General features: G+C 35.5%; 1 protein-coding gene across 1 annotated transcript in view; it reads right to left on the minus strand.

The window, feature by feature from the left end:
• Positions 1-18,949, minus strand: part of SYCP1 (synaptonemal complex protein 1) — a 63,807-nt gene that overhangs the window by 20,004 nt on the left and 24,854 nt on the right. The window contains exons 16-24 of the mRNA XM_023757020.1: positions 13,726-13,787; positions 11,829-11,933; positions 10,772-10,875; positions 9,309-9,426; positions 8,403-8,473; positions 6,901-6,982; positions 6,076-6,138; positions 4,351-4,413; positions 4,120-4,182 (exon numbers count right to left, since the gene is read on the minus strand). Coding sequence (XP_023612788.1) covers positions 4,120-4,182; positions 4,351-4,413; positions 6,076-6,138; positions 6,901-6,982; positions 8,403-8,473; positions 9,309-9,426; positions 10,772-10,875; positions 11,829-11,933; positions 13,726-13,787 — 731 coding nt within the window. The remainder of the gene's footprint in view (positions 1-4,119; positions 4,183-4,350; positions 4,414-6,075; positions 6,139-6,900; positions 6,983-8,402; positions 8,474-9,308; positions 9,427-10,771; positions 10,876-11,828; positions 11,934-13,725; positions 13,788-18,949) is intronic.

The following is an 18,949-nucleotide window of genomic DNA, read 5'->3' on the forward strand; positions in this document are numbered from 1 at the left end:
GGGGTTTGGGGGAGCTTCCCCCACACCCTGTCACACACAGAGCCGCAGGGCAGACAGGGGGTTGGGGCGCCTTCCCCTGTCACAAACAGAGCAGGGCGGATAGGGAGGTTGTGGCCCCGCCCCTGTCACACACAGAGTAGCAGGGCAATCAGGAGGTTTGGGCGCTGCCCCCTGTCATGCTGATCCCGGTGCTGGGAGGCCTCGCTGCTCCGCTGATCCCGGTGCTGGGAGGCATATTACCCTTTTACTATATAGGATAGAGGCCTGGTGCATGGGTGGGGGCCGGCTGGCTTGCCCTGAAGGGTGTCCTGGATCAGGGTGGGGGTCCCCACTGGGGAGCCTGGCCAGCCTGGATGAGGGGATGATGGCTGTTTGCAGCTGGTCACACACCTTTCAGGGTGGGGGTCCCCACTGGGGTGCCTGGCCAGTCTGGGTGAGGGGCTGAGGGCTGTTTTCAGGCTGGCGGGTGACTGAAGCTCCCAACCGCTCCTTTTTTTCTTTTTTTTTATTCTGGGCCAGCTTTAGCTCTGAGGCTTGGCTCTAGCTCTCAGGCCTCAGCTGCTGAAAGCAGGTATCTGGTTTGTTTGGGTTCTATAATCGAAACACTGTTTCAACTCCAGCTCTGAGATCCCGGCTGGCTGAAAGCAGGTTTCTGGGGTTTTGTTTAGCTTCTATATTTGTAACAATGTTTCAAACTGCAAGCTCAGAGGCCGGCAGGCAGGCGGGGAACGTTGGCTTCCTCCATCACTGAAGCAAGTAAGCTTCCTGTTCGCTTCAAGCTGCCTGGCTGCCGGCCGCCATCTTGGCTGGCAGTTAATTTGCATATTGCCCTGATTAGCCAATGGGAAGGGTAGCGGAGGTATGGCTAATTACCATGTTTCTCTTTTATTAGATAGGATGATTTGCAAATATTTCTTCCATTCTGTGGGTTGTCTTTTCACTCAATAGTGTCCTGATTTCAATGCAATCTCTATCAAAATTCTGCCTTTTTATCAGAAATGAACAAGCTGTCACAAAAAGACAAATATTATATTTTTCTACTTATATGAAGTAAATAGAGTAGTTATAAGTCAGAGAATGGCGGTTGCCAGGGACTATGAGGAGGAAATGGGGAGCTGTTTAGTGGGTATAGAATTTCCATTTTTACGAGATAAAGAGAGTCTTGGGGATTGGTTGCACAATAATGTAAATGAACTGTATAGTTTTTTTAAAAAGGTTAGAATGGTAAATTTTATGTTATGGGTATTTTACCCCAATAAAAAATAAAGAGGACAGCCCTAACTGGTTTGGCTCAGTGGATAGAGCGTCAGCCTGCAGACTGAAGGGTCCCAGGTTTGATTCTGGTCAAGGGCATGTACCTTGGCTGCAGGCACATCCCCAGTAGGGGGTGTGCAGGAGGCAGCTGATCAATGTTTCTCTCTCATCAATGTTTCTACCTCTCTATCCCTCTCCCTTCCTCTCTGTAAAAAATCAATAAAATACATTTAAAAAAATAAAAATAAAAAAAATAAAGATAAAAAAAATAAAGAGGACAAAATACTTGAGTACTTTATAAAGGAAATGTACAAATAACTAGTTTATGAAAAAATGTTCAACACTATTATAACAAATGAAAAATAAAACCACAATGGGATACTACTATACCCATGAGCAGGACCAGCTATATAATTTGCAGAGCTTGATGCAAAATGAAAAGGGAGAACATCTAGTTCATAAATTATTTTAAATTTCAAAATGACAATAATAGAGCAGGAAACTAAGTGTAGGACATTGTATGACTAAACGTGAAGCTAGGTTCTGCCCACAAGAGTGGCTGAAACTGAAAAGACTGTCAACACCAAATGTGAGTAGGATATGGACTAACTAGACCTCTCATACATTGCTATTAGGAGTGTAAAATCGCTTTGGAAAATGATTTGGTTGTTTCTTTAAAAACTAAATATACATCTACTGCCCTAACTGGTTTGGCTCTCTGGATAGAGCGTTGGCCTGCGGACTGAAGGGTCCCAGGTTCGATTCTGGTCAAGGGCATGTACCTTGCTTGCGGGCACATACTCAGTAGGGAAGTGTGCAGGAGGCAGCTGATCAATGTTTCTCTCTCATTGATGTTTCTAACTCTCTATCCCTCTCCTTACACTCTGTAAAAATAAAAATAAAAATAAAAAAATAAAAAAATATACATCTACTCTATGACCCAGCAACTCTTTTCTAAGATATTTACTTTAAAATGTCCAGCCCTGGACAGTGTAGCTTAGTGGTTGGAGTGTCAGCCCACTGACCAAAGGGTCTTGAGTTCAATTCCTGGTCAAGAGCACGTACCTGGGTTGTAGATTTGATCCCAGTGGAGGGAGGATAGGGTGGGGGAGTGGGGGTGTCAACCAAACTCTCTCACAGCGATGTTTCTCTCTCCCCCACTTCTCACCTCCCTCCCTTCCACTCTCTCTAAAAATCAATGGAAAATATATCCTCAGGTGAGAATTAAAAAAATAATGTCCAGTGAAAGTCTTGTACAAGAATGTTCATAGAAACTTTACTCATAATGATTAAAAATTGAAAACAATTCAAATGTCCACTAACAGGAAACTAGAAAAACAAATCTGTTATGTTCAAACAGTGAAATGTGACTTGGAAATAATAAAAGACCTATTGATACCTACAGAAGCATGGGTGAATCTCAGAACAGGCTGAGCAAAATAAACCCTTATAACAAGAGAGTATTTGGCATGTTTCCATTTAAATGAAGTTTTAGAATAGACAAGCTACTTTATAGAGAGAAAAAGCAGAATATTGGTTGCCTCTGGGGAGTAGGGTTTAAACTATAAAAGGATATGAAGGAACTTTCTGGGATAATGGAAATAATCCTGTATCTTGATTGTTGTTACATGTTTGTAAAAACATTTGTTAAAGCTCATCAAACTGTATACTTAAAATCATGCATTTTATTACATGTAAATTATATCTCAAGGAATAGGGACTAAGAAAATAAACAAAATAAGACCCTGACATCATGAGTTTACATTCCAGGATTTTAATTTGTTTCCTACAAAGTCAGTAGTTATCAAAACCCTTATGCAGCAAGATAACCATATATGGAGCTTTTATTTTTTTTTTATTGCTTAAAGTATTACAAAGAGTATTACATGGAGCTTTTAAAAAATGTAGATTCCAAGACTCCACCCCAAACCTGCTCAACCTTAATTTTTAATGTATGGGTAAGGAGTATGAATACATACATATACATACCCACACATACATTTTTAAGTTGCTTAGATGATTTTAACACATATAAATCACAGATGAGCACTCTTATAATTAAAAGGAACGATTCCCACAATCTCAGATGATGTTTGAAAACTGCTACAAGGGAATAAATTTTTTTAAATTTATCTTTATGGTTGAAAGTATTACAGATGTTCCTTTGTTTATTTTTGTGTGGTTTTTTTTCCCATTGACCCCCTCCACACCATACCCACCCCTCCCAAGCCTTCACCATTCTATTGTCTGTGTCCATGGGTTATGCATATATGCATATAAGTTCCCCGGTTAATCACTCCCCTCCCACTCTCACCTTCCCTCTGAAATTTGTCAGTCTGTTCAATGCTTCTATGTCAGTGGTTCTCAACCTTCCTAATGCCGCGACCCTTCTACTACAGTTCCTCATGTTGTGTTGACCCCCAACCATAAAATTATTTTCGTTGCTACTTCATAACTGTAATTTTGCTAGTTATGAACCGTAATGTAAATATCTGATATGCAGAATGTATTTTCATTGTTACAAATTGAATATAATTAATTAAAGCATAGTGATTAATCACAAAAACAATATGTAATTATATATGTGTTTTCCGATGGTCTTAGGCGACCCCTGTGGAAGGGTCATTCGACCCCTAAAGGGTCGGGACCCACAGGTTGAGAACCGCTATTCTATGCCTCTGATTCTATTTTATTCATCAGGTTATTTTGGTCATTAGATTCCACATGAGTGAGATCATGTGGTAATGGAGAGTATTATGCTAAGCAAAATAAGCCAGTCAGAGAAAGATAAGTATCACAAGGAATAAAATTCTTATATTTTCATCTATTTACTACTATTTTAAAAACAAAAATTATTCCAAATACCTTTATCTCATAAACATTCAGTTGCTTCGTCTCTGCTGTACCCTTTTTTTTTAAGGCCTTATTCTGTTAAAAGTTAAAAATAAACAATTACATTTAGTACCAAAATGATTCAAACTTGCACTACCACCTTACCTAGACTGAAATTACTATGGGAAAGAAAAGCATTATTCTCTAAAACTGAAGTAAAAAAAAATCTTTTAAAATAATTTGATAATGAGAATCAAGACATACCTCCTGTTGGAATTCTTCAATATTCTTGCTTTTAATTTCAACTTGTTTCCTTAAATTGTTACACTAAAAAAAAAATGAGAAATTATAATTATTTTATTCAATATTCTAGTCAACATAAGTAATTTTAAACTAATAAAAATATTACATAAATTAATATAGAAGTCACTTCAAAAATCATATTGTTAAATAATTCCATTAATGTCTAAAATCATGTAAATGGGTACAAATTTTACTAACAATTATCTCAATACAAACTTGAAATTTTTAACAATTCTTAATATACTTAAAGAACATTTGAATTTAACTACTTTAAAAACAATTCCATTTTCATTTCTGAGACCTCTTATACTTATTATCTATAGGGGAGGGAAATAATATAATAGTCTGTCTCCTCCTAACTACATTTTAATTCCTGTTTTAAAAAAATAACAGCTGAACCACTTTTTTTATATCTCACTTTGAGGGACTACTTCACCTGGGTACACATGCAGAATCGGAATAAGAGGTATTAGCCCCCAAAATATTTGGAGTACCATAAAAGCAGCATAGATTTCTAAAGGTTACTACATTACATATACGTAAATCATTCTAATTTCCACTGAAGTAGAAAGAAATTCCAATGAAAAAAATTTTCATCTCCCACATTAGCACAAAATTCTCCATTACATATTTTTCTTACAACACGCACTGCCCCATCTCACTCTCCCTTCTTTCTGAATAAGCTAATGAAAATTAAAGTAATTTAAATTTTCAATCCTTTTAAATATAAATAATCTCAAAATGTAGGACTAATTAAAATAAATACTTTTGGTAGAATGCCCAGAAATCTTGAAAAGGTATTAAACTATCACGGTTCATTTTTAAGTAAAATAACTCTAATGCAGAGTAATAAAGGATTTTAATCATCCGAATTCTAGGTAGGAAAAAAAATTGGTGTTATTAGAGGCCAGAACTACAGAAAGTGAACTATACTTTCCAGAGGACTACTCTCTCTATAGAAAGTCAGGTTTAGGACCCATGTGTAGTGAGGTACAGAGAAAGAAAAAGTGAATTGGGATGGGCAGCCAACCAGTAAGAACACTTCACATAAATGGAGCAGAAATTTTTCTGCAGTTCTCTTGAGAGACGGGAAAGATGTCTAAGAATGATTTTTAAAAAAAAAAATCCTGCCACTCTAAAGATATCCACAACAAATGCAGCTGCACAGAGTATGAAATTTTGCGAAAGAGAAGAGACATCTAAAGAGGAATTTAATGAAACTTTGCTTTTCAAAGCATTGTGCAAAAAAATCCTGAACCCAGAGCCTCTTCAAAGAAACCTACAATAAAAATTCTACATTATTTCTCAAAGCGTCCAAAGGAGAATTGAGATTTATATAAAGGCTGTTAAAAGTGTAAAGGCTGGTCCTAGCCGGTTTGGCTCAGTGGATAGAGAGCATCAGCCTGTGAACCAAAGGGAACTGGGTTTAATTCCAGTCAAGGACATGTATCTCCCAGCCTGGACCCTCCTCCCGGTTGGGGTGCACGCAGGAGGCAACCAACCAATGTATTTCTCTCACATCCCTGTTTCTCTCTCTTCCTCTCTCCCTAAAAATATATCCTCAGGTGAGGATTAACAAAACAAAACAAAACAAAAAAAAGTGTCAAGGTTGGCCCTAAAGAATCTAGTCATACATATGTTGTTACAAAGTCTCTACTTCCAAACATGTTTGCAATTTGATACTACCTTGTTTTCTAATATCTTCATTTGTTTATCTTTTTTTAAAACTTCACATTCAAGGCTTCGAACCTAAAAAATAATATTTGACATCAGATTTAAAATGTAATTACTATTTTCTTCTACAAGTACCTTTTAGAAATGAAATTATAAAACTCAACCTTTTGTTTCTACAAAAATATTTATCAGGCCCTGGCTGGTTTTGCTCAGTTCATAGAGCATCAGCCCTCAGACTGGCAGACTGAAGGGTCCTGGGCTGGATTCCAGTCAAAGGCACATACCTTGGTTGCAGGCTGGATCCCTGGCCCTGGTCGGGGTCTTTTCTAAAGACCTTGATCCTATCTCAACTTATTAAATCATTTCCACCAAAGCACAAAATGAACTTATTACTCAATTTATCAGTATCCTATATATCCTATATAATAAAGAACTAATATGCTAATTAGACCAGATGGCAGAATGACCTTCCAGAACGACCACTGGGGGGGAGGGGGGGGGGGCTGCAAGGACCGAGCCCCTTGCACAAATTTCATGCACCGGGCCTCTAGTATTCTATATTACTAAAGCATAAGCCATTTATTTAGCCTAAAAATGTAAATCAACATTAAATATTGAGCATTTATAAAAGAAATTTAGAATTATACTACTTTTTCTAGATATAAACTATGCAAAATAACCAAACTCTGCCCTATATTTTAAAATTCAACAGCCTATAAAAGTCCCTAGTTAACTAGTTACTTATTCAACAGTATATGTCACCATTTTTTTAGATATGTGGTATTGCTTTTATGATTAGAAATTTTGTGATATGATTTATTATAAAATATAACATACGTTTTCCTCACTCTTGTCCAATTTACATTTAACTTCATCTCCTTTCTGCTTTAGTTCTTCTCTCACAGATTCCAGTTCATTCCTTAAAGGAAATAGAAGAGTGACATTGAGATAAAACTTGTATTTTCATTTTATTCCCTTTCTGAATTTCTAAAATGATTAACTATTAAACTTTATTGGTTTATACTTTCATTTTGCTGGGTAGTTTTTCATGCCTTAATACTAAATAGGCACAATTCACTCTCATATTTAAATTACACATTTATTTTGAAATTAATTATCTTATTTTTCTATTTAAAAAACTCCTGGAAAGAAATGCTTGTTCCTAATTTAAGTCAAGATATCACTTTACTATTTTCTTAGTCATAAATCAGTCATTATCCTGAGACATAGTCATAATTTTATTAAAATAAATTAGATACATAAATACAAGTGATTTTAATGAAAAACTACATGACTGAGAAATCTGCATACACATATACCCTTATATATGTAACAGAGTATCTCTAGAAACATACACAGGTAAGAGTGATACCTCTGGAGAGAGAAACTGTATAGCAGAGACAAAGGCAAGAAAGATAGTTTTCTTCCCCCATGTGTTCCTTTGTCCTTTTGACAAAATAATATTAAATACTTTGTATTTCTCTTCTAAATTTTCTGGTTTACAACAGATATGTCCTTTTTGCTCAATTTCTTCATTGAAATAATTATTCCTCTGACTCAATATAATTCTACTTACTTGAAATTTATCCTATCAAATTCAAAATAAGAAAAAGATCTTTATGTGCTAAGATGTTTACTACAGTATTATTTATGATAGTGAAAAACTGCAAAATATAAATATCCAAAAATATAAAGGACTAAAAGTAAAAAATGTCATATCCACTTGATTAAATGGTATATAGGCATTACAATAGATGATTGTGAAAATGCCTGAAAACATGGCTAATGCTTAAAATAATATTTTTTATTTCTCTTCTAAATTTTTTGACATATGATTAGTGTATCTTCTTAGTTAATAATAAATATCAGCCGAAACCGATTTGGCTCAGTGGATAGAGCATCGGCCTGCGGACTGGAGGGTCCCAGGTTCGATTCCGGTCAGGGGCATGTACCTGGGTTGCGGGCACATCCCCAGTAGGAGATGTGCAGGAGGCAGCTGATCGATGTTTCTCTCTCATCGATGTTTCTAACTCTCTATCTCTCTCCCTTCCTCTCTGTAAATAATCAATAAAATATATTTTTTAAAAATAATAATAATAAATATTAGAAAGCTATGATGCTTTAAAATTAATGTGTCTAATCTCACTATTTCAACACTGAGTATAAAATAAACATTATTACAACTTTATTTTTAAGCAGAATTCCAAAGCAGTAATTTAAGTCTAAATTTTACTTTATATTATATTCAATATAAGTTTAATCTAAATTAACTATAATAAATAGAAAAGAATACTAAAATCTTTGCTAGACAAAAGAGGCCGCCAACTCATTAGTCTTGCCTTAATTGTGTTTCTGTTTCTTCCAGATTTTCTATTTGTTTCAATGTTCTTTCTTCTTGCTTTTTGATATTCTAAAGAAATATTCAATATTGTTTATATTAATTATCCTGTTGCAACAAAAATAAAATTGAAACTAATATTTAAGACCTTTATCTGTCAGCATAAAATTCATTTAGTTAGATGATATATATATATATATATATATATATATATATATATCTATATATACACACAGAGAATGGCCTAATTTACATAGTTCCACACTATTTTTCCAGACTTCATTTTCTTTAACATCTCTACTCAGCAGCTAACAAAACAAGTCTTATTTACTGTTTCCAAATGATAATTCGAGACATATCCCTTTATTTATACTGCTGTGGCTTTTAGGAATGTGTTCCCACTCACTATTACCTACTGAACTCATAATTACTCATCTTTTAGGCTAAAATCAATGCTACATTCTCTCTGAAGCCTTCTCTTCCACCAAAGCAGAAGTGATCCTGTGGATGCGGATAACACTTTGTCCCCAAAACAAGACATATTCTATTTTATTTAAGCTATTTGAGCAGTTTTTTTCTATTGAGTTATAAGCTCCTAAAGAGGATGACCTTTAATTCGTCACCATATCCTCCACAATGTCTCATATGATTTACTTAATAAATACTTGTTGAATACTTTATACAAATCTTGATGCTTAAAATTAACTTTATCATTGGGTAACCTCTATATTCTGTTGCTCATTATCACCATGTAAGATCAGTATGTATACTTTTCTTCTAAAACAAAGTATCAGCTCTAAGATAATTAGACTTTTAAAGCTGAAAGAATCTTCAGATGTCATTATTCTAACTCCCTAATTTTACAGGTAAGAAAATTAAGTCATTGGTTCTTTCTTTTTCAACTTACATTAATATCTTCTTGCTGTTTATTAAGTTCTAAGGCCATTTTACTTGTTTCTTGTGCTAGTTCTTTGTTCTCCAATGAAAGCTTGTTGCAGCTTGCAGTTAGTTCAGTATTCTTAAGCCTATTTTTAAAAAATATGTCATATCAACATATTTAAGTATGAAATTATATGATGTGAAATTTACTTCATAATAACCTTAGAGGAAAGCAGGGATTATAACCTAGGGTTATAAATTAAGTAAGGTTGGCCACTACTTAACTCCTGAAGCTGGGTGATAGGTACATGCTGGTTTATTACATCTCTACTTTGTACATGTTTGAAATTTTTCTATAAGTTTTTCATGATGTCATATATTTCTTTGCATACTCCCCACAACATTACCCCCCATTACTTTTCCACAAATTTTACAGGGTATATATTTTTCATATAATTTTTCTTTCTAACAGACTGTCTCTTAGAAACTGTTTCAAGCTCCTGATGATTTGATTAAAATAATATATGAGGCATGACCTATTTTAAAATAAAGAAACTAGGTTTAACCTTTGTGCAGATATTTAAATTGCTCTTATACTAGGCCTCATATGCTCTACACTGGAAGAGAGATTACTGCTGTTATTGGTTGCAGCAAGGATCAGTTTTAAATGAAGGGGAATGTGTGGCTTTAGGAATGATTTCAGGAGCACCTATTATCTCCTACTACTTTAATGGAAATTCATCAAAAAATAGATAAAAGTTTTCATTAAAAAGTGAAAGGTTGAAAAAGCAAATAAACTGAAGATAACAAATTTATACCAAAGCATAAATAAGTAATCAGCCTATTTATTAAAAGGGATTTGGTTAATAAACTTCATCCAGAACCCCTAAAAAAGTACTGTTGAAATTATATCAGAAGGAGGGAATGAGAGCTGAAAGAAACAAGATCCTGAATAAACTGTTTACTTCTCATTTTTATATAGAGCTGAGAAGCAACCAAAAAGAAAAAAATCATGCTCACCACTAGATTGGCTACTTGAGTTTACTTCTCTATAAATAATAACACAATAATTTTTTCCTCTCACTTTTTCTCAAAATTAAACTTACTGAGTAGGTAAATCATTGGATAATGTAAGAAATGAATTTGTATTTTGTCACTGGCATTTCATCAATTCAAACCTATGAAATAATTTAGCAAATCAATCAAAATAACTAGTTAGAACTGCAATTAATGGTTTTTTCCTAAGAAACCAACTATCTCTAAGAAAAGGAATATATTGATCTTAAGCAGTTCTTAACTTCGTGATGAACTCTTTATATAAATGATATGTACTTCCCTTAGCAATAAAGTTAATAAATTATTTTTATCTTTAGGAATAAAATACAACTTTAAGCTTATTCAAATAAATATTGAACATAATTCACTTATTAAATACTAGAAAACTTAGTAATTGAATACAGAAGCTATTTCATAGATAGATAGAAAACATACTTCTCATTTTCAAGCTCAGTTTTCAGTTCTTCAACCTGTTTTGAATACTGTTGTTCACTTGCGGCAATGGTAGTTAATTGAATTTCCAAATCATGTACTTTTTTCTGAAAAGTAAATGTGTATAACCATAACAAATGTTTTTACAATTTTCTCATTTAAAAAACTTGGTCACTCTACGCAAGTAAGTCATTTATTTGGCAAAATTGTTGGTAATTTCATCTTGATATTCTGAAGCTCAATCAGTAAAATTATATTTACACATTTTAAAAAATTTTTGTCACTTTTACTCTACCAAATAATTTCAATTAAAATGCTATAGCCCAGCCGGCATGGCTCAGTGGTTGAGCGTCGATCTAAGAACCAGGAGGTCAGGGTTTGATTCCGGTCAAGGGCACATGCCAGGGTTGTTGGCTCAGTCACCAGTGGGGGGCATGCAGGAGGCAGCCAATCAATGATTCCCTCTCATCACTGATGTTTCTATCTCTCTCTCCCTCTCCCTTCCTCTCGGATATCAATAAAAAATATTTTAAAAAATAAATAAATAATATTAAATAAAATGCTATAATATTAAGAAGAAACATTAATTAATAAAATCAGCATCTTAAATACTAAGCTGTTATAATTATAAAAAGATAGTTATAATGCTGTTATGGACTGAAAACATACTTTTTCAAATAAATGACATTCTAAAATTATAACATGAGCACTATAAAAACTACTGTAAACTAAGAACTTAATAAAGGCTAACTTTTAAATGTATTGATTAATAAATACTCAAGGTATCAAGAAATGTAATTGTTACAACCATGGCATTGTGTACATACTATTGGTACCTTAAATATTGACCTTTCTCTCCCACATTATATATACCTTGGAGGTTTTCTAGATGTGTTTTAAATCAGTCATTAGCATATTTAATGTAGCAGGAACACATACTTTAAAAAGAAATCTTGTGAAGAAACCTTTCACAAAGATAATGGCTACACTATAATCTATTCTGTAATCTGTACTCTACTAACAAAATATGTGAAAGAAAAATGTATCCTTTAAAACAAACCTCTCTGGTTTGAAGAACACCGGTTAGTTCTTGTTCTGTTCCTTTTAATTCTTCAACAATCTTCTCAAACTGTTTCTTTTCATCTAAAAGCTTTTGATTTTCTGCCTATTTAAAAATATTAACAAATCATGACAATTAAAGCACACACATATTCAAAATAATCAAACTTCCTAAATAAAGTTGGGAAGATATAATGAGTTTCTCTTTGGCTAAAATTTTTTTTAAAAGAAACGTTTGGCATTATTAAGTAAATTCCAAAACTTAGTATGATGACAGGATTTAATGGACAGAGCCCTGGAATTTTCTTATTTAAAAAAAAATCATACAGGCCATTTGAAGTCAAACCTTAATTTATGTATAAATCACTCCATTTTATTAGTATTTATTAGTCATTCACTATTCTATCAATCCTGTTTATCCTTATTATTGCACAAAAATGTGCTTTACTATAACTTTCATGCAATAGTCATTATTCTGCCTTCCTTAATCACATAAAAGTCCAATTCCTCTTTCACATGATAACTGGTAAATATTTAAATATTTACTCCCTAACTTTTCTCTTAACTATTCTAAAATCTTTAAGAATATTTTCATTCTTCCTATGAAACAGTTTTAATTTACATCATTCCATCAGGATGGGCTCACTTTAATATACCATCTTAACACATTGCAGGCGGATCACGAGCATTCTCGTGTTTTCATATTAATCAGTGTTTTACATAAATGTTAAAGGCACGCCCATTGCATTTTGAAGTTATTTATTACATGTTCTTACAAGCTAATATCTTTTTAAAGTATGATACTTTGTAAAATGTTTTTTGTACTCTTTCTAGAAACTTATCTGGCCACTGGGTAAAGCTAGCAATAAAACTACTGGTGCGCAATGTGTTAAGTAATGTGCCAAGAATTGAATTCATCATTCTAGACAACCAAGGGTCAGCAAACACAGCCCACAGACCAAATCCACCACTGCCTATTTTTAATAAGGCATTACTGTAATATAGCCAATCTATTTGTTTATGTATTATCCATGCCTGTTTTGCCCTATTAACAGCAAAGTTGAATCACTTCAACAGAGACCACATGGCTCACAAAGCATAAAAATTTACTAAAAGGATAACAGGGAATATTATAAATAACTCTATGCACAGAAATCTGACAACTTCAGTGAAATGTATTAATTCCTCAAAAACCACAAACTACAAAAACCACCCTAGATAAAGCAAGTAACCAGAGTAGTTCTATAACAATGAACGAATTTCTATGTCCAGATGATTTCACTGGAGAATTCTACCAAATGTATAAAGAAAAAATAACACTAATTCTACACAATCTCTTTAGAAAATAGAAATGAAAGAAAAGCTTCCCAACTCATTTTATGAGGCCAGCATTAGCCTGATTCCAAAAGCAGACAAAGACAATCAAAGAAAAGAAAACTACAGGCAAATAGCTCTTGTTAACACAAAAACAAAAATGTTCAACAGTCTGTCCAATGTGGCTCAGAGGTTAAGCATCAACTCATTGACCAGGAGATCATGGTTCCATTCCGGGCTAGGGCACACATAAAAATCAACCAAGGAATATATAAATAAGTGGAACAACAAGTCTCTCTTTCTTTCTCTCTCTCTCTCTCTGCCTCTCTCTCTCTCTCTCTCTCTCTCTCTCTCTCTCGTCAATCAATAAATTAAAAATTGTTTAAAACCCTTTAAAGACATGAGGACAGCTATCAAGATGTATAAATATTAGAATAGGTAAGAACGTGGCTTTACTAAAAATCAAATATAATTTTTTAATATTTTATCTGAAAAAAAGTAGCATAAAACATCTATAGTGTGAGAGTCTAAGTCAGTGGATTTGAAAAATAATTACTCTATATTAAGAGAAACTAAATACTTACTAAGACTTTTTTCAATTCTTCAAGTTCTACTTCTTTGTTATTGTTAAGCTTAGTCATCTCTTCTAAAGTAAGCAAAAGAATATAAATGTGTTAAAAGCTGGATTAAAAGACTAGGAAAGGAGAAACAAGAATAATACCATTTGAAAGGGGAAGACTAAGAAATGGATTAATGTAACTGGAGTACACTAAATCACCAATTTTCAAGCAGTGTGCTGCAAAAAGTTTTTAAACATGCAATACCTGACTATTTAGTCAGGGGCACTGACCTCTTTTCCCTCTTATTGTCAAATAAAAAATGACAACAACCAATACAACAATGGCCATCCACTGTGAATGAATCAAAATTATACCTATTTTTCGTCATATTGGCAAATATTGTTGGGTGTGCTGCAGAATTTTAGTAATTAGTTTATGTGTGCCATGAGATGAAAAAAGTTGAAAATCACTGCCCAGAAGTCCAAATGGAACTATACAAAAATCACAGATAAATATTAATAACTAGAGGCCCGGGGCATGAATTCGTACATGTGTGGGGTCCAAGCCGGCCCACTCCAATTGGGGCGATTGGGCCAGGCTGGCCAGGGGCAAGGAGCCGGGGGCGGTTGGCCAGCAGCCCCGCCCCCAATTGGGGTGGGGGGGCTGATAGGGGCAGGGCCGGCTGGTGGGAGGGGCTGTGGGCAGTTGGCAGGCTGGCCCAACCCCCTGGTCGAACTCCAGTCCAACTCCCGGTCAAGGGGAAAATTTGCATATTAGCCTTTTATTACATAGGATGTTTCTATAATAAACAGTAGTTGTTCAACCTCGGCTGCACATAGAATCACCTGGGAATCTTTATAAAATCCTGATTTCTGGGCCTCATCCTCCGGAAATTCTGTTTCTTTGTTTTGGGGTGGGGCCACAACATTAGTAAAGAAACAGAATTTCCAGAGGATGAGGCCCAGAAATCAGGATTTTAAAAAGATTCCCAGGTGATTCTAATGTGCAGCCACGGTTGAGAACCACTGCTATAAAGTTAATTCCACAACCAAATGAGCCCAGAGTTGATTAAACAAAATAAGCAATCTATCTGTATTTGGAATGTGGTCATTCAGCATGTGTGCTTTTACTTTCAACTCATCATCCCTCTCTAAATATCTGGCCTCTTAATCTTCACTCCAAACTTAAAAGAAATGACCCACTTAATTCCAGCTAACTCTAACCATTATACTCTGTATCTCAACATTCCAACCTCCTCTGAGACTTTAGTTTCTTTACTAACAATATAAATTGACTCTCTGTAGAGGAATCTTTACTTTCCCTTATCACAGCTAAATATTTATTTGAATAAGAACAAAAGCATCTGGTTGACTTTTCTGCCTCTTCATACTATAGTCAATCTCTGGGGTGGGGGGGGGGGGGTTGGCAAATTCCTTTTTGGTTTCCTACAAACTTCTTTTTTAACCCCATGCAGAACTAATATCTCAAAGATCACCAATAACCATTTTGTGGTGTAATTCTTTGTCATTATTATAGAGCTTTCTGGCATTTGATACTATTAACCACTCTACTTTTCTCGCATTGATTTTCCAGACCTTGCATTATTCAGATTTGTTTCCTAACTCCTGCTCCTATTTTCTTTCTGACACCCTTCCTTCTTGTCACATTAAATAATACTTTACAATGTTTTTCTTTATATACCTCCATGAATTCAATATCAGGATAATGAATTATAAAATCTTTCCAGCTCACACCACCTGGGTTTTTTTCCTCCCTACATTTTTTAACTACCTACAAAGTTCTCAAACAATGTCTAAATGTCACCTAAATTTTATCTGAAACTTGTCTTTCCTCAATGTTGAGGGTTATTAATTGTTGTAGATGTAACTATATATTATTCAAAACAAACAAAATACTTGTAATCATTGACCACAGTCTTTAAGGAAAAAAATCAACAAAATATGAAATGCCAATGTAGAGTCTAAAAGAAAAACCTGTCACATGCAAAGCTTATTCAACCATGAAGTTTAATTTTAAGTAAAAGCCATTAATTTTTTAAAACTAACATGTTTCGCCCTAGCCGGTTTGGCTCAGTGGATAGAGCGTTGGCCTGTGGACTAAAAGGTCCCAGGTTCAATTCCGGGCCAAGGGCATATGCCCGGGTTGTGGGCTCAATCCCCCCTTGTAGGGGGCGTGCAGGAGGCAACCAATCAATGATTCTCTCTCATCACTGATGTTCCTATCTCTCTCCCTTCCTCTCTGAAATCGATTTTAAAAATATATATTAAAAAAAACTAGCATGTCTCCACACTCTCACCCCCAATCACATAATTGTTTTAGAAAGACTATACATAAGACCAGACTCATTACTATTAACCCAAAAAGTTAAGGATTCTTTGTCGGGGGTAAAACCCATACTCATTCAATGAAGTCTATGTTAAACAACTATACCAGCTGACCACATCTTCCACCACACAGCCTCAGGTTAAATCAAGGATTCTAGGAATTGGGGCCAAAGAGACATGGCGGTGCCATAGCTCTTGATCTTTAAGCAAGAAAAACTTCCCCTATGGCATAGGGCCTATGCCAAACAGACAAGCTACCAAGCCCACCCTTCCTTATAGCATCTCCCATCTCATTCCCATAATCAGATGAAGCAGATTATAACATACAAGTGGGTGAAGATGAATTCTCAAATACTTGGATGAGCAAACAATTAAGAATCAACAATTAATGAATAAAAGCAAAACCATTAAAAAGAAGAACCAAATTCAATTAAGAGAATTAAATAAAATCCAAGGAGAAAGCATTAATAGAACAAACAGAAGCAGATATTTTGCTAAGTATGTTAACATTAGTATGTTCCAATAGCATATTATATCCATGAAGTAAATTATTTAGAGTTCTTGGGAATTTAAAATTTGACAACTAAGGTTTCAAATCTAGCAAAATAAACATAAAGATTGAATTAGCAGGGGAAACCCAAAACCTTTCCCCCAAAATTCCACAAAGAACTAAAAGATAGAAAGTATAAGAAAAAAATTTTAAACATGAAGGATAGTTCCAGAACTCCCAAAATCCACTTACAGGGAGTAAGAGAACAATGACACTAGTAGAGAAGATATAAAAGAAAATTTTTCAGAGCTGAGACCAGACAAAAAGTCCTTAGATTAATGGCATCTCCAACTGCTAACATAATTGTGATAGGATTCCATTTTTATTTTTTTAAATATATTTTATTGATTTTTTACAGAGAGGAAGGGAGAAGGATAGAGAGTTAGAAACATCAATGAGAGAGAAACATCAATCAGCAGCCTCCTGCACACCCCCTACTGGGGATGTGCTCGCAACCAAGGTACATGCCCCTGACCGGAATCAAACCTGGGACCCTTGAGTCCGCAGGCTGACGCTCTATCCACTGAGCCAAACCGGTTAGGGCTGATTCCATTTTTAAAAGATATCCTCTCATACCTGTACCACTCAAATAGTCTCCAATCCTATTTCTTCAATTCTACTCTTTCTTCACTACCAGCACTCCCCACCCACCACCAAATTTATGTGCCATACAGAAGTTAGTGATTTTGAACCATATCATGTCATTCTCTACTTAAATTTTACAATGATTTTCCTTTACTGTTAGCATAAAATCAAATTTCCTTTCCTTGGCCCTGATTTGGTCCTTATCACCCCAAACTCATTTCGTTCCCTGTTCCATGTCACTTGTTATGCTCAATCACACAGGCTTTCACTCCGTCACTTGAATTAAAAAAGCTCCTTTATACTTAAGAGCATTTCTACATGCTTTTACTTCTGACTGAAACACTCTCTCCAGCCCTAACCAGTTTGGCTCAGTGGATAGAGCATTGGCCTATGGACCGAAGGGTTTGATTCCGGTCAAGGGCACATACCTTGGTTGCAGGTTACCCTGGTCAGGGTGCCTACAGGAGGCAAACAATTGATGTGTCTCTCTCACCTCGATGTTTCTCTCTGTCTCTCCTCTCCCTTCCACTCTCTCTAAAATTCAATGAAAAAAAAATATCCTCCATTGAGGATTAACAAAAAAAGAAAGAAAAGCTCTCAACTCACATGTCTTACCTAACTCTCACTTATTTTTTAGGTTTCAGCTAAAGACCATCCCTGATTGCCAAATCTACATTAGGCCCTATTATTTTCTTCTATTGCATCATTTTTATTTCTTTCATAGCACTTATCCCAACTTGTAATTAAATGTTTTATATGTCTCCCTAAGTAAATCTCATTAGAACAAATACCATGTCTGTTATGTTCCTAATTATATATCCAAAGCTAACTGAAGAATAAACATCTAAGTCTAAATTCCATGGTTATATTATCTCACATCAAAATAATCCTATATGTAATATGCTAAGTGTCCAATCGTTCATTCGACCATTCGTTCGACCATTACACTAGTTGCTATGATGTGCACTGACCACCAGGGAGCAGACGCTCCAACCCCCATCAGCCTTCATGCACCTGGCCTCTAGTATATAATAATAAGCAGTAGACGCAATAGAAAACACAAGAGGGAGAATCTTTTATATAACTAGAGTGAAAGCAAACATGGGTATATATACAAAAAACTGGTCACAGGAACAAAAACTACAGCAACATCAGAATGAAAACTATATCAAGTAAAGAAACTGAGGAAAAAACCAAGATGGCGGCATAGGTAAACACCGGAGATTGCTGCCTCGCACAACCACTTCAAAAATACAACTAAAAGACATAACGGACATCATCCAGAACCACAGGAAGGCTGGCTGAGTGGAATTTCTACAACTAGAAGGAAAGAGAAAAGCATACCCAGACTCAGAGGAGGTGCGGTGCGGAAGTAAAATACAAAGGTGCGGAGGTGCATGCGGAGAGGGCTGGTGGCTGAGGACGCAATTGACTTTTTCAATCGGGAGGGAGTCTCAGGCTCTGAGCTCCGGTTCCGGGCGAGTCTCTGGGGACCAAGACTCTTGCGGGAGAGACGGGACTGTCTGGCATCGGTCGGAACTCGAGGGCAGCTTTCTCTCAGAGGCACTCGCAGCGATTGCCGGGACCTCTGAGGGCAGGACTGAGAGCAGCCATACTGCTCTCTCCGCCCGCCCTGTTGATCCGCTGGGACCCGCCCTGCCCAAGCTGTGCACAGAGGCTTTTGCATATGAAAGGCCCGGCCCTTTGTAATCTGAAAATTACTTAACAAACTGCAGCTGCCCCAAGGCCCCAGGGCAACTTGCATTGC

This window comes from Myotis lucifugus, unplaced genomic scaffold (assembly GCF_000147115.1).
Source record: "Myotis lucifugus unplaced genomic scaffold, Myoluc2.0 scaffold_101, whole genome shotgun sequence".
Taxonomy (NCBI): Eukaryota; Metazoa; Chordata; class Mammalia; order Chiroptera; family Vespertilionidae; genus Myotis; species Myotis lucifugus.